General features: G+C 23.4%; 7 protein-coding genes across 7 annotated transcripts; 6 read left to right on the top strand and 1 right to left on the bottom strand. All coding sequences in view use genetic code 6, as the record gives it.

Moving 5' to 3' along the window:
• Positions 1-130: 130 nt before the first annotated feature.
• Positions 131-661, top strand: TTHERM_000491229 (transmembrane protein, putative; the record flags this gene model as incomplete). Its single annotated transcript, XM_012797816.1, has 1 exon — positions 131-661. One exon carries the CDS (start codon positions 131-133, stop codon positions 659-661), a length of 531 nt encoding a protein of 176 aa, XP_012653270.1.
• A 1015-nt stretch (positions 662-1676) lies between these two features.
• On the bottom strand, positions 1677-1868 carry TTHERM_00491230 (hypothetical protein; the record flags this gene model as incomplete). Its single annotated transcript, XM_001016900.1, has 1 exon — positions 1677-1868. One exon carries the CDS (start codon positions 1866-1868, stop codon positions 1677-1679), a length of 192 nt encoding a protein of 63 aa, XP_001016900.1.
• A 523-nt stretch (positions 1869-2391) lies between these two features.
• TTHERM_000491249 (transmembrane protein, putative) lies at positions 2392-3006 on the top strand (the record flags this gene model as incomplete). The annotated part of the gene is made up of 1 exon (XM_012797817.1): positions 2392-3006. One exon carries the CDS (start codon positions 2392-2394, stop codon positions 3004-3006), a length of 615 nt encoding a protein of 204 aa, XP_012653271.1.
• Positions 3007-4507: 1501 nt separating this feature from the next.
• Positions 4508-6409, top strand: TTHERM_00491250 (immobilization antigen; the record flags this gene model as incomplete). Its single annotated transcript, XM_001016902.1, has 1 exon — positions 4508-6409. The coding sequence occupies one exon, from the start codon at positions 4508-4510 to the stop codon at positions 6407-6409; it is 1902 nt and encodes a 633-aa protein (XP_001016902.1).
• Positions 6410-10251: 3842 nt separating this feature from the next.
• TTHERM_00491260 (immobilization antigen) lies at positions 10252-12903 on the top strand (the record flags this gene model as incomplete). Its single annotated transcript, XM_001016903.2, has 4 exons — positions 10252-10320; positions 10653-12147; positions 12362-12414; positions 12739-12903. 4 exons carry the CDS (start codon positions 10252-10254, stop codon positions 12901-12903), a joined length of 1782 nt encoding a protein of 593 aa, XP_001016903.2.
• A 3453-nt stretch (positions 12904-16356) lies between these two features.
• TTHERM_00491270 (immobilization antigen) lies at positions 16357-18837 on the top strand (the record flags this gene model as incomplete). The annotated part of the gene is made up of 2 exons (XM_001016904.2): positions 16357-18181; positions 18674-18837. 2 exons carry the CDS (start codon positions 16357-16359, stop codon positions 18835-18837), a joined length of 1989 nt encoding a protein of 662 aa, XP_001016904.2.
• A 3702-nt stretch (positions 18838-22539) lies between these two features.
• Positions 22540-24747, top strand: TTHERM_00491280 (hypothetical protein; the record flags this gene model as incomplete). The annotated part of the gene is made up of 1 exon (XM_001016905.1): positions 22540-24747. One exon carries the CDS (start codon positions 22540-22542, stop codon positions 24745-24747), a length of 2208 nt encoding a protein of 735 aa, XP_001016905.1.
• Positions 24748-25879: the final 1132 nt, after the last annotated feature.

Consider the following 25879-nt stretch of genomic DNA (forward strand, 5'->3'; position numbering starts at 1 on the left):
AAAAATAAAATAATAATAATAAAAAAAGATATTTTTATCAATTTAAATAATCAATCAAATAAATTTTAAAATAATTTCAAGTAAATATGGATGATAATTATTTAATTATTGAGATTGAAAACTGTTTTATATGTTAAAATTAAAACAAATAGAATATAAAGATATCATATTGTTATTAGTAAATATAAGCTGGTTAATTAATTAATTAATAGAGAACTTTTGCTTATTGCAGAGTTTGTTTGGAAAATGGTTTGTATATACTTAAGAAATTTAATCATTAAAGAACAAATAAATAAAATTATCAAAAATGAATCGCTCATTCATTTTTTTTAAAAACAGAATATGTTTTATCCTCTTCTTATAAGTTGTTATTATTTTTGTTGAAATTATAATTCTGCTGTTGGATTGTTTACTAATTATCATCATCATCTTTATTGTTATTTTCTTTTTACTCCTCTTCTTCTTACTCTTCATCGCTATCTTGCTTACCTAAAAATGGGCGATTTAGCTAATATTCTATAGTTTCTTCGTTACCATTAGCAATTGTTTGCAATTTATTTTTTTATTTTGCAGGTAATCTGCTAGGTAAAGCAGTTTATTCATCATTTATTATTTTATTTTGAGATTATGCTTAATTAGTCTCTGGGGGAATATTTTATGAAAAATCATCTTCTTCACTTTAATAATCTTAATGAGGGAGAAGAATTTGAGCATCTGGCTCGCTTAATTCTTGCAATTATTTTCTATATTATTTTTCCTTTTTATCCATTTTCCAGTTCACAAATATTGCAACAAAGAATAAAATAAATGATAGAGGGCCGAATATGACCAAAAGATAACTAATGCAAGAATCGTTTGAACAGAATTCAGTTGAAGAGCAACACTAGCTTAAACCACAGCATGAGTAGTCGGAGGGACAATATTATTCAATTGCATTTTTATCAACCCCACAACTTTAATCAGCCTTAATGCAAGCTATTTAAAATATTGTAATTACTAATAAGATGGATATTATTTTCATGAACTCTTTGCGTACTTAACAACTAATAATAAATGATCCTTATCACAATCTCAAATTTTTTATAGTTATTTCTTTATTGATTATCAGGACTAATTATTTAATTAATTAAATGATAAAACTTTGCTTAATTAGTTTTGTCATTCATTAATAGTCTTTAGATTGCTTTTCTAATTAATTAATTTATTAATTATAAGCATTTATCAATCAAAAATAATCAATTTCAATTACTAATTTCTATTTAAAGTTTCTTACTTTTGTCTTATTAATAGATTCTGATTAGATGAACAGAAAAAATATTAGGTTTGAGTAGATATATGTTAAATATTTTAATTTGTATTTTTCTTTGATTTTCCCAATAAGAATGAAATATTGATTTATTGATTGATTGATTTGTTAATTTGGGAAGAATTTGAAATCAATTTCAATAGAAAATAAAATACAAAAGAAAACAATTAATTTCAAAAGGAAATAAATAAATTACAAAAGCAATTAATTGTGTGTGGGAATTATAAAATAATTGATAGAAGAAAAAAGACAAAAGGAAAAAATATTCATAATTAATTAATTAAGAAAAAAACTCTAAAAGAGGAAAAAAAATAATTAAAAAAAATAAAGAAGTAAATGATTATCATCATCAATCAACCTAACAACTATCTCAGAATTTGGAATGAGCAATGGGCAATAAGTTTTTAAACTCAAAACCGTTCGGTTCAAAGTCAAAATCAGCACCGAGATCGACTAAGTTTTTTAGAACCCATCGAATTGCCCTTCTTTTTCCAGGTTCAGAGATAATGCGGGGACCTTTAATGAAAAATGATGATTAATGCAAAAAGTAAAATTGATGCATTTCTTTGATTTTATTAAAGGAACAACGCGAGGCTTTTCAAAATGTCTATATCCGAAAAGTCTATCTAAGTAGATAGACCCAGTAAGGATCTCTTCCACCTTTTGTATTACCCTGATTTTTTAATGTATAGTTTTATGTATTTTTAATTAAATCGTTATAAAAAGAAAAAAGAATGAAAGATATTTTGATCGGATAATTTGCTGCTCTTGCTAATGTTGCTGCTGCTATTAATAAAATTAAAAGATAAAAGATAAAATTAAGAAAAATTAATTAAGAAAAAAAGAAAGAATAAATTAAAAAGAATAAATTCAAAATTCAGAGAATCGAGAGAAAAAAATCAGAGAATCGAGAGATAAAAAATAATTAAAAAATAAATAAGAAATAAAAGCAATAAAACAAACAAACAAACAAACAAAGAAATTAAAGCAAAATTTGAAAGAAAATAAACTGCAAAATAATAATTAAAAAGAAAAGAAATCAAATAATAAATAACATCAAAAGAATATTTTAAAATAAGCCAAGCATGCCAAATTTTTTTTGTTTTTTAATAAATTAATTAAAAAAACAATTTAATTTTAATTATCAGGATAATTATTCTGTTTTTACAAATAATTCAAATCTTTAATTACTTTTTTATATAAAAGCAATGAATGCAATCATTTATGAAAAGAAATCAAATAATATCTAAAAACCTTAAAAATCAAATTAAATTCATATTTCTTCATTTTAATATAAAAATTTATTCATTTAAATACGAATTAATATAACTTTGAGCTCACTAAAATTCGTAGATATTTAAAAAATAATTTTCTTTTCTTTTATATTTTATGAAAAATAATATTAATATGTTTTTGTTGATAAATTTAAATTTATTGAATTTGGGTTAATAAATTTTATTTTATTTGTTTTATTAAATGCAAAAAGTCTAATTAGTTTTATATGTTTAAAAGAGATTATTTCTTTAACTTAATTTTATAACAAAATTAATAATCTCTTTTAAAATTAACATTTTATCAAATGCAAAATCAAAAAAACAGATGTAGCGCTTTAAATTTTATTTTTTTATAATATTTTATTAACCTAGTTTAGCTTGATGAAAAATATAACGGGGATGAGTAAAAATTTAAAAATAAGTTGATTTATGTTTACTCTTAGATTCGAAAATAACACTTTACTTTGATTTAAAAAAGTGTCGACCTAAGTTATTATTCCGTCTATAAAAAATCTTTTATAAAAAAAGATACTTAATATTTTTAATATCAACCAGCTCAAAAGGAAACAATTTTCAAAAATAAAATTTGAAAATAAATTACTTCTTTGAAGCTATATTTTTATTTTTTATTTTATGGGACATTAATTTCTTAGAGTCTTAGTCAATATTTTAGGATTCACAGTGTTACTAATTTGTAAATCTTCTTAAAATGTATTAATTTATTATAAAAAATTTTATTGAAAATAAGCTTATAAATTACATTTTCTCGAAAATAATTAATTAAAGCATAATTAATGTAAATATTGTTTATTTTTAAAAACAAATTTTTTATTATTACTTCAATATAAAGTTAAGTGATTTTCTCGAAAATAATTTGAACATAATTAATGTAAACTATTATCTTTAGAAACAAAATAACCACTCTTTTATTATCTCTATAAATCAAATTAGTTAATTCAACTCACATCTTAAAGTCTTTTGAAAATAGATATGTAATCTGCTTTTTTTCAATAAATATCGCATTCATTTTTCATTAAATGATTCGATAAATAAAATAGTAAGCTTGATGATGGACTTTATTAATTAATGAAATATATATTTAATAATCTTTCAGATTTAATCTAATGGGCTTTTTATGCTCTCTAAAGTTTGTTATATTGATTTTTTTATCTTTTCATTTGAAGAATTTTTTCCAATTATAATTAAAACATGATTTAGTTTATTCTTTTAGAAATTTGGATTTTTCTTAAATTGATTGCCTATGTTACTTACACCCTTTTTTAATTAAAAAAATTAATTTTCTCAATTTTATTTTGATAATTTTATATTCAAAATAAATAGTAAGATATTCATTCATCTTCCCTTTTCTCAAAAAATTGAATTGGTTTGAAGAAAAATTTGATGATATAAATATCTTATTTACTTACAATTTCACCTAACATTCATTATCAATCATAACAACCTTTACTGTATAAATTTTTTTTACTTAAAAAAAATATAAAACAGAAATGATTGTAAATACATTAAGTATAAATTAATATTAAACCAAATTTTTTTATCATTCATTTTATTTTAAAGTATGCATTTTTGTTTCTAATTTGCAATAAAAACCTATGATATTATATATTTCATATATCAAGCTAAAAATGAGTGGAAAATTTTTTAAGTACTGGCAATAAAAATAAATTAATTTAATTAGATTTCTCGAAAAAAAATAATTAACTTAATTAACTTATACTGGCCTGAATTTATTAGATTAAATTTATCTTATTTTTAAGTATTCAAATTAATTATTTTGTTTACATTTTTCTCGAAAATTTTTTTTTATCTTCAAGAAATGAGCCAAAGATAGAACGCATAAATAAACAGCTAAACAAATAATTAATTTAAAATAAATACTATTAAATTCAAAATACTAAGTGAAGAAATGAATAAATAAAATACTATTATTATAGTCTTACTTATTTCGACTGCTTTTGTTAGAGCTGGTATACCAGTTACTTGTGGTAATGGACACAATTGTGATTCATGTGGAGATACTGCTGACATTAGAGCAAATTTCATTCCTATTACTTGGACATAATGCATGTATACTTAGTGTAATACAGCTCCGAGTTCAATAAGTAGCTTCGTTTGCTAATCTTGTTTTGGATAACCAAATTCAATTACAGCTTTAAACAAAGGCAATTATTATGATCCAAGTACAACCTCTTGTGTTAATTCCTGTCCTTTAGGTACTTAAGCTGATAGTTCTAATACTTGCAAGCCGAATCCTAAACCTGGTAATAATATTTCATGTGGTTCTAGTGGTAGCTGCTCTGGATGTGGTGCCACTACACAAATAGCAAATTTATTCACACCAGTTCCTGGTCCAATTTGCCAAGTTACAGATTGTAGCTAAATTCCTAGTTCATATAATAGCTATGTTTGCTAATCTTGCTATCAAGCTGCAGGCGCTATAGCTGCTTTAAATATTGGTAATTATTACGACTTAGGTACAAGTGCTTGTGTTGCTTCCTGCCCTATAGGTACTAAAGCTGATAATACTAATACTTGCTAGATTGTTAAACCTGGTAATAATGTTTCATGTGGCTCAAGTGGCAGCTGCTCTGGGTGTGGTGCCACTCCTTAAATAGCAAATTTATTCACACCCGTTACTGGCTTAATCTGCAAAATGAATGATTGTAGCTAAAAACCTTCTTCATATAATAGCTATGTTTGTTAATCTTGCTATCAAGCAGCAGGCGCTATAGCTGCTTTAAATATTGGTAATTATTACGACCTAGGTACAAGTGCTTGTGTTGCTTCCTGCCCTATAGGTACTAAAGCTGATAATACTAATACTTGCTAGATTGTTAAACCTGGTAATAATGTTTCATGTGGCTCAAGTGGCAGCTGCTCTGGGTGTGGTGCCACTCCTTAAATAGCAAATTTATTCACACCCGTTACTGGCTTAATCTGCAAAATGAATGATTGTAGCTAAACTCCTTCTTCATATAATAGCTATGTTTGTTAATCTTGCTATCAAGCACCAGGTGCTATAGCTGCTTTAAATATTGGTAATTATTACAACCCAGGTACACATGCTTGTGTTACTTCCTGTCCTTAAGGTACTTAAGCTGATAATACTAATACTTGCTAGCCAATTCCTACTAAACCTGGTAATAACATTTCATGTGGCTCAAGTGGTAGCTGTTCTGGGTGTGGTACCACTCCAGAAATAGTTAATTTATTCACACCTGTTTCTGGCTCAAGTTGCAAAGTGACAGATTGTAGCTAAACTCCTACTTCATACAATAGTTATGTATGTTAATCTTGTTATCAATTGACTGGTGCAATTGCTGCTTTAAATATAGGTAATTATTACGACCCAGGAACAAATGCTTGTGTTGCTGAATGCCCTAAAGGTAAAGTTGCAGATATTAATAAAACTTGTTAAACTCCAAAAACTATCATCGGTAAAGATGTCGGCTGTGGCACGGCTGCTTCGAATGGAAATGCTGCTAACTGCAATCTTTGTGGAGATAATTCCACAATGCAAAACCTTTTTTCTTACGATACAACAACAGCAGGTTAAAATTGTTAATTTAAAGATTGTAGCACTATCCCAAGTACTCTAAATGGTTGGATATGCAACTCTTGTAATGGTGTAGAAGGATCTAAAATTCCAGTTGGCTTATATTTTAATGGTAGTACTTGTGTTTCCACATGTTCCACTGGAGTTGCTACATCTTAAACTAATTGGACTTGCAAAATTTTTAATACTTATAACTTTGGAAGCTTTTTAAGCTTGGTGATATATTTTTTGTTATTAAATATATTATTTTGATTTGTAATGAATGTATCTATCAATTAAAATTAATGTATTTTATTTTAATAATAGCTTTTTTAATAAATTAAATTTACAAAAAAAGAAATTTTTTATTGTAAATAACCTTTATTTTTATTGGATTTAGTTATTTAAATGTATAATTTGCTAAAATAGTTCAATATATTTGAACATTTTAGAACCAATATCAAAAAAGTTTGTATGAGAAAATTTACTAAATTTTAAATACATATAAATGCTTCAATAAATTACTTTTAAACTGATAATAAAAATAAATTTTTTCCTAAGATATTAATTTATAAATAAAAAACAAATAAATAATTGATATTTCAAATTTAATAATTATTAAATTAAATTATTATTATAATAAAATTGTTTTGATTTATAAATCAGTGAATTTTTACAGTTTTCTGATACTTCGAAAGTATAAAAATCATTGCAAAAAGAAAAAGATAGTAAAGAGTAAATAAAATAGACATTATAGAGAATTTTAGAGAAATGACAAGAACTAAGGTAGCTATATACATTAAATAGTCAATTACTTCAAATTCATACAAAACTGATTTATAAGTGCTAAATGATGATTTTAATACTTTGCTTATAACAATGAATATCTCAGCAATTTTAACTATAGAGCGCATCAGTAAAAAATTTGAAGCTGTATATATAAAAGAGCTGCAAGTGTACATACATAACAGAGAGGAACATTTTAAAAATAGAATTACTAAATAAATCCATCTTAGCAATCTTTTTATCTACAAGAATTAGCATTAACAATAAAAAAGTTAAAGATTTTAATGACTATACATTAAAATCTCAGTATTTAGTCAAGTTGGTATTAGATTCGTGTTTGAATTTATAAGCAAAATAAATAGTGAAGATTATAGAAAATATTGGAAGGGTATTATTGATTAGTAAAACATTATTAATATTCAATTCATTTGCATAATCTAAAAAAAAGAGTTTTAATAATACTAAAAAAGAAAGTTTAGTAGAAGATGATAAAAATTATCACCTAGAAAATAATGTATGTTTTTTGTTGATTAAATATGAAAAGTTGTCAAAAACTTATTATTTATTAACTCTTAATATATTTTTTTTAAGTATTTTTTCATATTAATCTAAAAATCGAGTATTTTTCTTCTAAGATTTTATAAAATAAATATTTAAAAGAATAAAATAAATATTTAAATCTACTCAACTATGTTTGATTTTTTTTAATTCAAAAAAAAATTTTCAATTAAACTAACCTTTATATTATTATAATCTACTATTTAATTAATTTCACTTTCCTCAAAAATTTAATATCTTCTTTAGTTGCGATACTATTTCTTGCAAGATAATAGATATTGTGTTTAAATTTTATTTTTAAATAATATTTTATTAAAATTAGTTAAACTTGATGAGAAGTATATCTGGAATGAGCAAAATAGTCAAATATAATTTTATTTGTGTTTTATCTTTGAGTCAAAAATACTGCTTTAACTTTATTTAGAAAGTGTCAACTCAAATCAACTCAACTTAAGTTTTATTCAGTCATAAAAATCTTTTATAAAGATACATAATATCTGTAAAAACTAACTAATTCTAAATCAAACAATTCCCTAAAATAATATTTGAAAATAAATTACTTCTAAGAAGCAATATTTTAATTTTTTATAATATGGGCATTAATTTCTTTGAGTCTTAATCAATATTTTAGGATTTAAAGTATTGCTTTTTTGTAAATGTTCTTAAAACTGATTAACTTATTTTAAATTATTTTATTTAATAAAAACATATGATATAATTATAACTTCTCGAAAATAATTAGAACATAATTTATGTAAGTAAATATTTTTAGAAGTAAATTAACCACTTTTTGATGATCTCTATAAATCAAATTAGATTATTCATTTCCATATCTTAAATTCTTTTGAATATAGATATAAAATCTGCTCGTTTTCAATAAATTACACATTCATTTTTTATTAACGGGTTTAACAAACTAAATAGTAAGCTTGATAATAATTTTATTCAATAATAAACAATATACTTATTACTATTGCACATTTTATCTAATCAATGAATTTTATGCCATTTACATTTATTTACTTATACTAATTTTGTTAACCATTTCATTTAATGAGTTTTTGTTACTTTTTCTTGATGAATTTTGTATTTTTAAAAAATCTAATTACCCAATTAATTTAATTACTCCCTTTTTTTATCAAGTAAATTTCATAACTGTAAGATATTTGTTTTTCCTCCCTTTACTCAAAAAATTGAATTGATTACACTAAAAATTGGATGATTTAAAAATAAAATTTACTCATAAATTAATATATAACAATTTTTTTACAGTGTCGTCAAGTTTTTTACTCAAAAAAAAAAATATATTATAATTATTTGAAATATATTTATGTAAAATTATATTATTGCTTATATTCGATAAATTGCTCATTCATCTTTAATTAACAAACGAAATAGTAAGTTTGATGATTATTTTATTGAATAGTATTTATTACTCTTGCACATTTAATCTTATTAATGAATTTTATGCCCTTTATATTTATTTACTTATACTAATTTTGTTTACCTTTTCATTTTATGAGTTTCTATTGATTAATTAAAACATCATTTAATTTTTGTTTATGAATTTTGTATTTTTAAAAAATCAAATTGACTAATTAATTTAATTACTCCCTTTTTTTTATTTAGTAAATTTATTAAATTTACATTTATAACTGTAAGATATTTATTTGTTTTTCCTCCCTTTAATTAAAAAACTGAATTGATTTCACAAAAATTGGATGATTCAAAAATAAAATTTACTCATAAATTCATAATATTAATACATAACAATTTTTTTACTGCCTCTAGTTTTTTACTCAAAAAAAGAATAGTTTATAATTACTTGAAATCTATTTATCGATAATTAAATGATTATTTTTTTCAATTTTAGTAAAAACACACCTCATTTGTTTCTAATTAACTGTAAAGACTATTATATTTTTTATTTCTTAGAGCAAGCTAATAACGAGTTGAAAAGTTTTTAATCTCTGATAATAAAAGAAAATTAATCTAACCAGGTTTTTTTAAAAACAAAAGATATTCGGTTAATTTAATTAAAATCTTAAAATTTTCCTAACTAATAGATTCACATATTACTGATGTATAACAATCTTTGCTGATTTAAGTTTTTTGTTCAAAAATAAATAAATAAAATTATATTATAATTTATGTTAAACTCAATTTTTGTTGTTTTCAATTTTATTATAAAGCATTCCTTATTTCTTTTTAATTAACTGTAAAGCTTATTATATTTTTAAAAAACTAAATACCAATCAAAAAGTTTTTAATCACTGATAGTAAAAACCAATCAAAAAGTTTTTAATCACTGATAGTAAAAGTAAATTAATCTAACAGGATCTCTATAATTCAAATGATATATTCTAAATTAAAATCTGCATATTTGCCTGACTAATGATGTCACATATTATTGACTCATAGCAATAATAAAAAAATATATTTTAAAGATTATTATTATTAGCTAAAATATATTTATGTTAAACAAAATTATTTTTTTTAATTATATTCTAAAATATTCCTCTAATTAACAGTAAAAACCTATAATTTTTTTATTGTAAGAGCAAGCTAAAAAAGAAGTTGAAATTTTTAAATCCTTAATAATAAAAGTTAATTAATCTCTATAAAACAAATGATATATCCTTTATTAAAATCTTCATATTTGCCTGACTAATTATTCACATATAATTGAGGAATAGCAATCTTTACTGTTAAATTTTATAATAATAAAAAAATATATTATGAAGAATATTATTATTATCTGATATATATTTATGTTAAACTAAATAATTATTATTTTCAATTTTATTATATAACATACCTTATTTGCTTTTTAATTAACTGTAATCTCTATTTTGTTTTTTATCTGTAAGAGCAAGCTAAAAAAAACGAATCAAAGAATTTTTAATTACTTGACATAAAACAAATTAATCTAACCAGATTTTTTTAAAAACAAATGATTAATAGTTAAATTAATTAAAATTTTTATATTTGTCATAATTTATTTGATTAAATTTATCTTGTTTTAAGTTGTAAAATTAATTATTTTGTCGACAAATAAGCCAACAAAAAGAGCACTTAAATAAGAAGCTAAACAAATAATTAATTAAAAATAAATACTTTTAAATTCAAAATAATTCTTCAAAAATGAATAAATTAAATACTATAATAATAGCCTTACTTATTTGCTAGATTGTTAAATCTGGTAAAATCGTTACATGCAGTTCTGGTGCTAACTGCTCTGGGTGTGGTGCCACTCCATAAATACAAAATTTATTCTCATCAATTTCTAGCCCACTTTGCTACGTTACAGATTGTAGCTAAACTCCTCCATCATATAATGGCTTTGTTTGTAGTTCTTGTTATCAATCTTAAGGCACTTCAGCCTTCAGCTGCTTTAAATATAGGTCAATATTATGACCCAGGTACAAGTGCTTGTGTTGCTTCCTGCCCTTAAGACACTTAAGCTGATGATACTTATACTTGCAAGCCGATACCTAAACCTGGTAATATAGTTGCATGCGGTTCTAGTGGTAGCTGCTCTGGGTGTGGTACCACTCCTTAAATAGCAAATTTATTCACACCAGTTACTGGCTTAATCTGTAAAATGATAGATTGTAGCTAAGCTCCTCCATCATATAATGGCTATGTTTGTTAATCTTGCTATCAAGCAACAGGCGCTATAGCTGCTTTAAATATTGGTAATTATTACGACCCAGGTACAAGTGCTTGTGTTGCTTCCTGCCCTTAAGGTACTAAAGCTGATAATACTAATACTTGCTAGATTATTAAACCTGGTAATAATGTTTAATGTGGCTCAGGTGGTAGCTGCTCTGGGTGTGGTGCCACTTCATAAATAGTAAATTTATTCACAACAGTTTCTTAGTCAAGTTGCAAAATGATAGACTGTAGTTAAACTCCTCCATCATATAATGCCTATGTTTGTTAATCTTGCTATCAAGTAACAGGCGCTATAGCTGCTTTAAATATTGGTAATTATTACAACCCAGGTACACATGCTTGTGTTACTTCCTGTCCTTAAGGTACTTAAGCTGATAATACTAATACTTGCTAGCCAATTCCTACTAAACCTGGTAATAACATTTCATGTGGCTCAAGTGGTAGCTGTTCTGGGTGTGGTACAACTTCAGAAATAGTTAATTTATTCACACCTGTTTCTGGTTCAAGCTGCAAAGTCACAGATTGTAGCTAAACTCCTACTTCATACAATAGTTATGTATGTTAATCTTGTTATTAAGTGACTGGTGCAATTCCTGCTTTAAATATAGGTAATTATTACGACCCAGGAACAAATACTTGTGTTGCTGAATGCCCTCAAGGTAAAGTTGCAGACATCAATAACACTTGTTAAACTCCAAAAACTATCATCGGTAAAGATGTCGGCTGTGGTACTGCTGCTTCGAATGGAAATGCTGCTAACTGCAATCTTTGTGGGGAGAATTCCTCAATACAAAATCTTTTTTCTTACGATTCAAAAACAGCAGGTTAAAATTGTTAATTTAAAGATTGTAGCACTATCCCAAGTACTCTAAATGGTTGGATATGCAACTCCTGTAATGATGTAGAAGGATCTAAAATTCCAGTTGGCTTATATTTTAATGGAAGTACTTGCGTTTCCACGTGTTCCAGTGGAGTTGCTACATCTTAAAGTAATTGGACTTGCAAAATTTTTAATACTTATAATTATGGAAGCATTTTAAACTTGGTGATATATTTTTTGTTATTAAATATATTATTTTGATATGCAGCATTTCTATCTATTATAATTAATGTATTTTATTTTAATAATAGCATATTTAATAAATTAAATTTACAAAAAATGAAAAATTTTTGTTGTAAATTATCTTTATTATATATATATAGCCGTTCCTGGTTTTAAAATTCCACTGATTGGATATATGTAATCAGCGAAGTTTGTAAAAATAAAATTAAAGTTTTTTTTATAAACTTTATTTTGACTTCAATGAACAATTGTCTAAAATAGTTTAATATTTAAATATTTTAGAACCAATCAAAAAGACAATTTACTAAATTTTAAATACATATTAATACTTAAATAAATTACTTTCAAATTAATGAATAAAAATATATTTTTTGTCTGAGCTTTTAATTCATTAAAATAAAAACAAACAAATAATTGATATTTCAAATTTAATAATTATTAATTAAATTATTATTATCAAACAAAAATAGCATATTATAATAATAAAATGCATCAAATGTTTTTATTTTTTAATAAGTTAACTATTACTCTTTTTTTGATACTTAGAAAGTATTATAATCATGGTAAAAAGAGAAAGAGAGTTAAGAGTAAAATAAAGACAATAGAGAATTTGAAAGAAAGGACTAGAACTAGATTAGCTATACATTAAATTGTCAATTTCTTCAAATCCATACAAAATTGAAATATAAATGCTAAATGCTGATTCTAATACTTTGCTTCTAACAATAAATATCTTAGCAATTTTAACAATAGAGTTCATCAATAAAAATTTTCAGTTAGGCAATCTATGTTTTTTGTTGATTAAGTACGAAAAGTTTTCAAAAACATATAATTTATTAGCTCCTAATATTTTGTAATTAAGTAGGTCATAGTCTTAATCTTTTATCGAGTGATTTTCTTCTTTGATTTTAAGAATTCTTTTAAATGTTATTTTTAGAAATATGTAAATATATTTAATTATGTTTGATTTTTTAAATGCAATAGAAATTTCAAAAAAATGTTTTTAATTAAGTAAAATAACCTATAAATTGTTATAATCAACGTATTTAATTAATTTCATTATCCTCAAAAAATATAAAATCACCTTTAGTTGTGGAATTATTTATTGCTAGGTAATAGATATAGCGTTTCAATTTTATTTTTATTAACTATTTAAAATTGGTGAGAAGTATAATTGGAATGAGCAAAACAGTAAAATATAATTTGATTTGTATTTGATCTTTTATTTTACTTTGATTTAACGAGTTTCAAGTTAATTTTTATTCAGTCATAATAATTTTTATAAAGATAGATAATAAATATCTGTTAACACCACCCAACACTATATGAAACAATAATATTTGAAAATAAATTACTTCTTAGAAACAATATTTTTATTTTTTATAATATAGGCATTAATTTCTTAGTGTCTTAATCAATATTTGAGGATTTAAAATGTTGCTTTTTTCTAAATATTCTTAAAATTTATTAACTTATTTTAAATTATTTTATTAAAGATAAACTTATGAGATAATTATAATTTGTTGAAAATAATTAGAAAATAATTTATGTAAGTAATTATCTTTAGAACTAAATTAACCACTTTTTGATGGTCTCTTTAAATTAAATTAGATTATTCATTTCCATATCTTAAATTCTTTTGAATTTAGATATAAAATCTGCTCGCATTCAATAAAATACACATTCATTTTTTATTAAGGGATTTAACAAATGAAATAGTAAGCTTGATGATTATTTTATTGAATAGTGAAAAAGATATTTATTGCTCTTGCACATTTAATCTAATTAATTAATTTTATGCCCTTTATATTTATTTACTTATATTAATTTTGTTTACTTTTTCATTTTATGAGTTATTATTGATTAATTAAAACACGATATAATTTTTCTTTATGAATTTTGTATTTTTTAAAAATCAAATTTTCTAATTAATTTATTTTCTCCTATTATTTTGATTAAGCAATTTTAATTTATAAATTTACATTCATAACAATAAGATATTTGTTTTTCCTCCCTTTAATCGAAAAATTGAATTTATTACACAAAAAATTGGATGTTTTAAAAATCAAATTTACTCATAAATTCATAATATTGATACATAACAATTTTTTTTACTGCGTCTAGTTTTTTACTCAAAAAAAGAATATATTATAATTACTTGAAATCTATTTATTTAAAATTTAATTATTATTTTTTTCAATTTTAGTAAAAACACACCTCATTTGTTTCTAATTAACTGTAAAGCCTATTATATTTTTTATTTCTTAGAGCAAGCTAAAAACTAGATTTTTTAAAAAACTAATGATATTGAGTTAATTTAATTAAAATCTTTATATTTTCCTAACTAATAGATTCATACCTTATTGATTTATAACAATATCTACTGATTTAAGTTTTTTACTAAAAAAAATAAATTATAAAAAATTATTATTATTATTTGAAAGATATTGATGTTAAACAACTAAATATTATTTTTTTCAATTTTTAACTTACTTTATTAGTTTAGTTAACTGTAAAAACCTATTATTTTTTTTATTTGTAAGCGAAAGCTAAAAAAAGAGATGGAAAATTTATAATCACTGATAATAAAAGTAAATTAATCTAACTAGATCTCTCTTAAAGCAAATGATATATAATTAATTCACTTAATTATAATCTTTATATTTACCTAAATAATGATTTCACATATTATATGTTTCACAATCTTTAATGTATTAAGCTTTTTCCTCAAAAACAAAATTATATTATTATTTATATTCAACTCAATTTTTTTTGTTTTAAAATTTATTATTAAGCATACACCTTTTCCTTTTAATTAACTGTAAAGCTAATTATTTTTTTTATAAGCTAAATGCCAATTGTAAAGTTTTTAACCATTGATAGTAAAAGTAAATTAATCTAACCAGATCTCTCAAACAATAAAGTATGTAATTAAATTAATAAAAAACTAATAATTTCGCATATTATTGATTCATAACAATCTTTACTGTATTAAGATTTTTACTCAAAAAAAAAATTATAAAAATTTTTATTATTATCTAAAATATATTAAGGTTAAATTAAATTATTTTTTTTTATTTTATTATAAAACATATCTCACTTGCTTCTAATTAATAGTAAAAACCTATTATTTTTTTTATTGTAAGAGCGAGCTAAAAAAAGAATCAAAATTTTTAAATTATTAATAATAAAAGTTATTTAATGTAACCTAATCTCTTTAAAACAAATGATATATAGTTAATTAAAATCTTTATTTTTGCATGAATAATGATCTCACATATTATTGACGCACAACAATAATAAAAAAAATATATTTTTAAAATATAATAATACAAATGATATATTCTTAATTAAAATCTTCATATTTACCTGAATAATGATTTCAAATATTATTTACTCATAACAATAATAAAAAAATATATTTTAAAAATTATTATTATCAGCTGAAATATATTTATGTGATACTAAATTATTTTTTTAATTTTATTATAAAGAATTCCTCTAATTAACAGTAAAAACCTATTATTATTTTATTGGAAGAGCAAGCTAAAAAAAGAGTTGAAATTTTTATTTCATTAATAATAAAAGTTAATTAATCTAACCTAATCTCTATAAAACAAATGATATATATTTAATTAAAATCTTCATATTTGCCTAACTAATTATTTCACATATTATTGAGGTATAGCAATCTTTACTGTGTTAAATTTTATAATAATAAAAAAATATATTATGAAGAATATTTTTATGTTAAACTAAATAATTATTGGTTTGAATTTTATTTTATAGCATATCTTATTTGATTTTTAATTAACTGAAAAATCTATTTTGTTTTTTATCTGTAAGCTAAAAAAAACGAATAAAAGAATTTTTAATTATTTAACTTAAATTAAATTAATCTAACTAGATCTCTCTAAATACAAGATATTTAGCTAAATTAATTAAAATTTTATATTTTTCATAATTTATTTGATTAAATTAATCTCGTATTAAGTTGTTAAATTAATCTCGTATTAAGTTGTTAAATTAATTATTTTATCAACGAATAAGCCATCAAAAAGATCACTTAAATAAGAATCTAAACAAATAATTAATTAAAAATAAATACTTTTAAATTCAAAATAATTCTTCAAAAATGAATAAATTAAATACTATAATAATAGCTTTACTTATTTCAACTGCTTTTGTTAGAGCTGGTTCACCAGTTTCTTGTGGTAGTGGAATAAACTGTAATTTATGTGGAGATACTGATGAAATTAGAAGAAATTTTGCTGCTGTTAGTCAGACAGAGTGCAGTTATTCAAAGTGTAATTAAGCTACACCAATAAATGGTTTTATTTGTTAATCTTGCTATGGTTAGTCAGATGCTGTTTAGGCTTTAAATTAAGGTGGTTTTTATAACCCAACTACAAACTCTTGTGTTATTTCCTGCCCTTACGGTACTCAACCTGATTATACTACTTCCACTTGTCATAGTGTTAAACCTGGTAATAACGTTGCATGCAGTACTGCTGTTGACTGCTCTAAGTGTGGCGCCACTCAATAAATACAAAATTTATTCACACCAGTTTCTGAAACAGATTGCTAAATGATTGACTGTAGTTAAACTCCTCCATCATATAATGGCTATGTTTGTAAATCTTGCTATCAAGTATCAGGTGCTGCAGCTGCTTTAAATATTGGTAATTTTTACGACCCAGGTACAAGTGCTTGTGTTGCTTCCTGCCCTTAAGGTACTCAGGCTGATAATACTAATACTTGCTAAATTGTTAAACCTGGCAAAAGTGTTATATGCGGTTATAGTGGTAGCTGCTCTAGGTGTGGTGACACTCCATAAATAGCAAATCTATTCAAACCAGTTAATAACTCAAAGTGTAAAATGATAGATTGTAGCTAAACTCCTCCATCATATAATGGCTATGTTTGTAAATCTTGCTTTCAAGCAACAGGAGCTACAGATGCTTTAAATATCGGTTATTTTTATGACCCAGGTACAAGTGCTTGTGTTGCTTCCTGCCCTTAAGGTAATTAAATTGATTTTAATAATAAATGCAAGCCAATTCCTACTAAACCTGGTAATAATATTTCATGTGGCTCAGGTGGTAGCTGCTCTGGGTGTGGTGCCACTTCATAAATAGTAAATTTATTCACAACAGTTTCTTAGTCAAGTTGCAAAATGATAGACTGTAGTTAAACTCCTCCATCATATAATGCCTATGTTTGTTAATCTTGCTATCAAGCAGCAGGTGCTATAGCTGCTTTAAATATTGGTAATTATTACAACCCAGGTACACATGCTTGTGTTACTTCCTGTCCTTAAGGTACTTAAGCTGATAATACTAATACTTGCTAGCCAATTCCTACTAAACCTGGTAATAATATTTCATGTGGCTTAAATGGTAGCTGTTCTGGGTGTGGTACCACTCCATAAATAGTAAATTTATTCACACCTATTTCTGGCTCAAATTGCAAAGTCACAGATTGTAGCTAAACTCCTACTTCATACAGTAGTTATGTATGTTAATCTTGTTATTAAGTGACTGGTGCAATTGCTGCTTTAAATATAGGTAATTATTACGACCCAGGAACAAATGCTTGTGTTGCTGAATGCCCTCAAGGTAAAGTTGCAGACATTAAAAAAAATTGTTAAATTCCATAAACTATCATTGGTAAAGATGTCAGCTGTGGCACTGTTGCTTCGAATGGAAATGCTGCTAACTGCAATCTTTGTGGAGATAATTCCATAGTGTAAAACCTATTCTCTTACGATACAACAACAGCAGGTTAAAATTGTTAATTTAAAGATTGTAGCACTATCCCAAGTACTCTAAATGGTTGGATATGCAACTCTTGTAATGGTGTAGAAGGATCTAAAATTCCAGTTGGTTTATACTTTGATGGTAGTACTTGTGTTTCCACATGTTCCACTGGAGTTGCTACATCTTAGAGTAATTGGACTTGTAAAATTTTTAATACTTTTAACTATGGAAACTTTTTAAGCTTGGTGATATATTTTTTGTTATTAAATATATTATTCTGATACTTAAAGTATCTATCAATAATAAATAATGTATTTTATTTTGATAATAGTATGTTTGACAAATTAAATTTTAAAAAAAGAAAATATTTTTTGTAAAAAAAACCTTTATTTTTACTTAATGAACAATTGTCTAAAATAGTTTAATATTTGAAAATTTTAGAACTAATATCAAAAAAATTTGTATGAGACAATTTACTAAATTTTAAATAAATATAAATGCTTAAATAAATTACTTTCAAGTTGATAAATAAAAATATATTTTTTGTCTAAAACTTTAATTCTTGAAAACAAAAAACAAATAAATAATTGTTGATATTTCGAATTTAATAATTATTAATCAAATTATTTTAATCAAACAAAAATATCATATTATAATAATAAAATGCATCAAATGTTTTTATTTATTAATCAGTTAACTTTTACAGTTTTGGAATACTTAGAAAGTATTATAATCATGGCAAAAAGAGAAAGAGAGTTAAGAGTAAAATATACACTATAGACAATTTTAGAGAAAGGACTGGAACTAGAATAGCTATACATTTAATAGACAATTACTTCAAATCCAAACATAGTTGAAAATAAATGCTAAATGCTGATTCTAATGTTTTACTTCTAAAAATAAATATCTCAGCAATTTTAACTATAGAGCTCATCAATAAAAATTATCACTAAGACAATTTATTTTTTTAGTTTTTAAAAACAAATTATTTATTAGCTCCTAATATATTGTAATTAAGTAGATCTTAGTCTTAATATTTTATCGAGGGCTTTTCTTCTAAGATTTTAAGAATTATTTTAAATTTTATTATAGAAATATGCAATATTCTGAACTATGTTCGATCTTTTTAAATGAAATAGAAATTTCAAAAAAACTTTTTTAAGTAAAATAACCTTTAAATTATTATAATCAAGTATTCAATTAATTTAATTATCATCAAAAAATATAATATCACCTTTATTTGTGGAATTATTTATTGCAAGGCAATAGATATAGTGTTTAAATTTTATTTTTTAATAATATTTTATTAACTATTTAAAATTTATGAGAAGTATAATTGGAATGAGCAAAACAGTAAAATATAATTTTATTTGTATTTGATCTTTGAGTCAAAATAGTAATTTACTTTGATTTAACAAGTTTCAAGTTAATTTTTATTCAGTCATAATAATTTGTATAAAGATAGATAATATCTGTTAACACCACCCAAACCTAAATAAAACAATAATATTTGAAAATAAATTACTTCTTAGAAACAATATTTTTATTTTTTATAATATAGGCATTAATTTCTTAGTGTCTTAATCAATATTTGAGGATTTAAAATGTTGCTTTTTTCTAAATATTCTTAAAATTTATTAACTTATTTTAAATTATTTTATTAAAGATAAACTTATGAGATAATTAAAATTTGTTGAAAATAATTAGAACATAATTTATGTAAGTAATTATCTTTAGAACTAAATTAACCACTTTTTGATGGTCTCTTTAAATTAAATTAGATTATTCATTTCCATATCTTAAATTCTTTTGAATTTAGATATAAAATCTGCTCGCATTCAATAAAATACACATTCATTTTTTATTAAGGGATTTAACAAATGAAATAGTAAGCTTGATGATTATTTTATTGAATAGTGAAAAAGATATTTATTGCTCTTGCACATTTAATCTAATTAATTAATTTTATGCCCTTTATATTTATTTACTTATATTAATTTTGTTTACTTTTTCATTTTATGAATTATTATTGATTAATTAAAACACGATATAATTTTTCTTTATGAATTTTGTATTTTTTAAAAATCAAATTTTCTAATTAATTTATTTACTCCTATTATTTTGATTAAGCAATTTTAATTTATAAATTTACATTCATAACAATAAGATATTTGTTTTTCCTCCCTTTAATCGAAAAATTGAATTTATTACACAAAAAATTGGATGTTTTAAAAATCAAATTTACTCATAAATTCATAATATTGATACATAACAATTTTTTTTACTGCGTCTAGTTTTTTACTCAAAAAAGAATATATTATAATTACTTGAAATCTATTTATCTAATATTTAATTATTTTTTTTTTCAATTTTAGTAAAAACACACCTCATTTGTTTCTAATTAACTGTAAAGCCTATTATATTTTTTATTTCTTAGAGCAAGCTAAAAACTAGTTGAAAATTTTTTTAATCGCTGATAATAAAAGAAAATTAATCTAACCAGGTTTTTCTAAAAACAAAGAAAATTAATCTAACCAGATTTTTTAAAAAACTAATGATATTGAGTTAATTTAATTAAAATCTTTATATTTTCCTAACTAATAGATTCATACCTTATTGATTTATAACAATATCTACTGATTTAAGTTTTTTACTAAAAAAAATAAATTATAAAAAATTATTATTATTATTTGAAAGATATTGATGTTAAACAACTAAATATTATTTTTTTCAATTTTATTTTTAACTTACTTTATTAGTTTAGTTAACTGTAAAAACCTATTATTTTTTATTTGTAAGCGAAAGCTAAAAAAAGAGATGGAAAATTTATAATCACTGATAATAAAAGTAAATTAATCTAACTAGATCTCTCTTAAAGCAAATGATATATAATTAATTCACTTAATTATAATCTTTATATTTACCTAAATAATGATTTCACATATTATTGATGTTTCACAATCTTTAATGTTTAAGCTTTTTCCTCAAAAACAAAATTATATTATTATTTATATTCAACTCAATTTTTTTTGTTTTAAAATTTATTAAAAAGCATACACCATTTCCTTTTAATTAACTGTAAAGCTAATTATTTTTTTTATAAGCTAAATGCCAATTGTAAAGTTTTTAACCATTGATAGTAAAAGTAAATTAATCTAACCAGATCTCTCTAACAATAAAGTATGTAATTAAATTAATAAAAAACTAATAATTTCGCATATTATTGATTCATAACAATCTTTACTGTATTAAGATTTTTACTCAAAAAAAAAATTATAAAACTTTTTATTATTATCTAAAATATATTAAGGTTAAATTAGATTATTTTTTTTTATTTTATTATAAAACATATCTCACTTGCTTCTAATTAATAGTAAAAACCTATTATTTTTTTTATTGTAAGAGCGACTAAAAAAAGAATCAAAATTTTTTAATTATTAATAATAAAAGTTATTTAATGTAACCTAATCTCTTTAAAACAAATGATATATAGTTAATTAAAATCTTTATTTTTGCATGAATAATGATTTCACATATTATTGACGCACAACAATAATAAAAAAAATATATTTTTAAAATATTATTATTAGAAATATATTTATGTTAAAATAAATTATTTTTTTAATTTTATTTTAAAACATATTCTCACTTGCCTCAAATTAACTTTAAAAACCTATTATTTTTTTTATTGTAAGAACAAGCCAAAAAAAAAGAATCTAAAATTTTAAAATCTAAATTAATCTAACCAGATATCAATAATACAAATGATATATTCTTAATTAAAATCTTCATATTTACCTGAATAACGATTTCAAATATTATTGACTCATAACAATAATAAAAAAATGTATTTTAAAAATTATTATTATCAGCTGAAATATATTTATGTGATACTAAATTATTTTTTTAAATTTTATTATAAAGTATTCCTCTAATTAATAGTAAAAACCTTTTTATTTTTTTATTGGAAGAGCAAGCTAAAAAAAGAGTTGAAATTTTTATATCATTAATAATAAAAGTTAATTAATCTAACCTAATCTCTATAAAACAAATGATATAAATTTAATTAAAATCTTCATATTTGCCTGACTAATTATTTCACATATTATTGAGGTATAGCAATCTTTACTGTGTTAAATTTTATAATAATAAAAAAATATATTATGAAGAATATTTTATGATATGATATATTTTTATGTTAAACTAAATTATTATTGGTTTGAATTTTATTTTATAGCATACCTTATTTGATTTTTAATCAACTGTAAAATCTATTTTGTTTTTTATCTGTAAGCTAAAAAAACGAATAAAAGAATTTTTAATTATTTATCATAAAGTAAATTAATCTAACCAGATCTCTCTAAATACAAGATATTTAGCTAAATTAATTAAAATTTTATATTTTTCAGAATTTATTTGATTAAATTTATCTCGTTTTAAGTTGTTAAATTAATTATTTTATCAACGAATAAGCCATCAAAAAGATCACTTAAATAAGAAGCTAAACAAATAATTAATTAAAAATAAATACTTTTAAATTCAAAATAATTCTTCAAAAAATGAATAAATTAAATACTATAATAATAACCTTACTTATTTCAACTGCTTTTGTTAGAGCTGATTCAATTGGTTCACCAGTTCCTTGTGGTGTTATAACAAGCTGTGATAATTGTGGAGATACTGATGAAATTAGAAGTAATTTTTCTCCTGCTAGTCTGACAATGTGCATTTATACAAAGTGTAATTAAGCTACACCAATAAATGGTTTTATTTGTTCATCTTGCTATGGTTAGCCAGGTGCTGTTTAGGCTTTAAATTAAGGTGGTTTTTATAACCCAACTACAAACTCTTGTGTTATTTCCTGCCCTTAGGGTACTCAACCTGATTATACTACTTCCACTTGTCATAGTGTTAAACCTGGTAATAACGTTGCATGCAGTACTGCTGTTGACTGCTCTAAGTGTGGCGCCACTCAATAAATACAAAATTTATTCACACCAGTTTCTGAAACAGATTGCTAAATGATTGACTGTAGTTAAACTCCTCCATCATATAATGGCTATGTTTGTAAATCTTGCTATCAAGTATCAGGTGCTGCAGCTGCTTTAAATATTGGTAATTTTTACGACCCAGGTACAAGTGCTTGTGTTGCTTCCTGCCCTTAAGGTACTCAGGCTGATAATACTAATACTTGCTAAATTGTTAAACCTGGCAATATTGTTGCATGCGGTTCTAGTGGTAGCTGCTCTGGGTGTGGCGCCACTCCATAAATAGCAAATTTATTCACACCAGTTAATAGCTTAATCTGTAAAATGAAAGATTGTAGCTAAACTCCTCCATCATATAATGCCTATGTTTGCTAATCTTGCTATCACGCAGCAGGAGCTACAGCTGCTTTAAATATCGGTAATTTTTATGACCCAGGTACAAGTGCTTGTGTTGCTTCCTGCCCTTAAGGTACTTAAACTGATTAAAATTATAATTGCAAGCCGATACCTAAACCTGGTAATAGCGTTTTATGCGGTTCTGATGGTAGCTGCTCTGGATGTGGTTCCACTTCATAAATAACAAATTTATTCACGCCAGTTGATAATTAAATCTGCAAAATGAAAGATTGTAGCTAAACTCCTCCATCATATAATGGCTATGTTTGCTAATCTTGCTATCACGCAACAGGAGCTACAGCTGCTTTAAATATAGGTCTTTATTACGACCCTGGTACAAGTGCTTGTGTTGCTTCCTGCCCTTAAGGTACTCAGGCTGATAATACTAATACTTGCTAGCCAATTCCTACTAAACCTGGTAATAATGTTTCATGTGGCTCAGGTGGTAGCTGCTCTGGGTGTGGTGCCACTTCATAAATAGTAAATTTATTCACTACAGTTTCTTAGTCAAGTTGCAAAATGATAGACTGTAGTTAAACTCCTCCATCATATAATGCCTATGTTTGTTAATCTTGCTATCAAGTACCAGGTGCTATAGCTGCTTTAAATATTGGTAATTATTACAACCCAGGTACACATGCTTGTGTTACTTCCTGTCCTTAAGGTACTTAAGCTGATAATACTAATACTTGCTAGCCAATTCCTACTAAACCTGGTAATAATATTTCATGTGGCTCAAGTGGTAGCTGCTCTGGGTGTGGTACCACTCCATAAATAGTAAATTTATTCACACCTGTTTCTGGCTCAAATTGCAAAGTCACAGATTGTAGCTAAACTCCTACTTCATACAATAGTTATGTATGTTAATCTTGTTATTAAGTGACTGGTGCAATTGCTGCTTTAAATATAGGTAATTATTACGACCCAGGAACAAATGCTTGTGTTGCTGAATGCCCTTAAGGTAAAGTAGCAGACATTAATAAAACTTGTTAAATTCCAAAAACTATCATCGGTAAAGATGTCAGCTGTGGCACTGCTGCTTCGAATGGAAATGCTGCTAACTGCAATCTTTGTGGAGATAATTCCGCAGTGTAAAACCTATTTTCTTACGATACAATAACAGCAGGTTAAAATTGTTAATTTAAAGATTGTAGCACTATCCCAAGTACTCTAAATGGTTGGATATGCAACTCTTGTAATGGTGTAGAAGGATCTAAAATTCCAGTTGGTTTATACTTTAATGGTAGTACTTGTGTTTCCACATGTTCCACAGGAGTTGCTACATCTAAAAATAATTGGACTTGTAAAATTTTTAATACTTATAACTATGGAAACTTTTTAAGCTTGGTGATAAATTTTTTGTTATTAAATATATTATTCTGATACTTAATGTATCTATTAATAATAAATAATGTATTTTATTTTGATAATAGTATGTTTAACAAATTAAATTTTAAAAAAAGAAAATTTTTGTTGTAAAAAAACCTTTATTTTTACTTAAATGAACAATTGTCTCAAATAGTTTAATATTTGAAAATTTTAGAACCAATATCAAAAAAATTTGTATGAGACAATTTACTAAATTTAAAATACATATAAATGCTTAAATAAATTACTTTCAAGTTGATAAATAAAAATATATTTTTGGTCTAAAACTTTAATTCTTGAAAACAAAAAACAAATAAATAATTGTTGATATTTCGATAGCTATACATTTAATAGACAATTACTTCAAATCCAAACATAGTTGAAAATAAATGCTAAATGCTGATTCTAATGCTTTACTTCTAAAAATAAATATCTCAGCAATTTTAACTATAGAGCTCATCAATAAAAATTATCACTAAGACAATTTATTTTTTTAGTTTTTAAAAACAAATTATTTATTAGCTCCTAATATATTGTAATTAAGTAGGTCTTAGTCTTAATATTTTATCGAGGGCTTTTCTTCTAAGATTTTAAGAATTATTTAAAATTTTATTATAGAAATATGAAATATTCTGAACTATGTTCGATCTTTTTAAATGAAATAGAAATTTCAAAAAAACTTTTTTAAGTAAAATAACCTTTAAATTATTATAATCAAGTATTCAATTAATTTCATTATCATCAAAAAATATAATATCACCTTTATTTGTGGAATTATTTATTGCAAGGCAATAGATATAGTGTTTAAATTTTATTTTTTAATAATATTTTATTAACTATTTAAAATTTATGAGAAGTATAATTGGAATGAGCAAAACAGTTAAATATAATTTGATTTGTATTTGATCTTTGAGTCAAAAATAGTATTTTACTTTGATTTAACAAGTTTCAAGTTAAGTTTTATTCAATCATGATAATCTTTTTTAAAGATAAAAAATATCTGTTAATACCAACCAACACTTAATGAAACAATTCAGGCATTAATTTTTTTGAGTTTTGATCAATATTTGAGGATTTAAATGGTTGCTTTTTTTAAATTTTCTTAAAATTGATTAACTTATTTTAAATTATATTATTAAAGTTAAAC

This window comes from Tetrahymena thermophila (genome assembly GCF_000189635.1).
Source record: "Tetrahymena thermophila SB210 genomic scaffold scf_8254636, whole genome shotgun sequence".
In the NCBI taxonomy this organism is placed as follows: Eukaryota; Ciliophora; class Oligohymenophorea; order Hymenostomatida; family Tetrahymenidae; genus Tetrahymena; species Tetrahymena thermophila.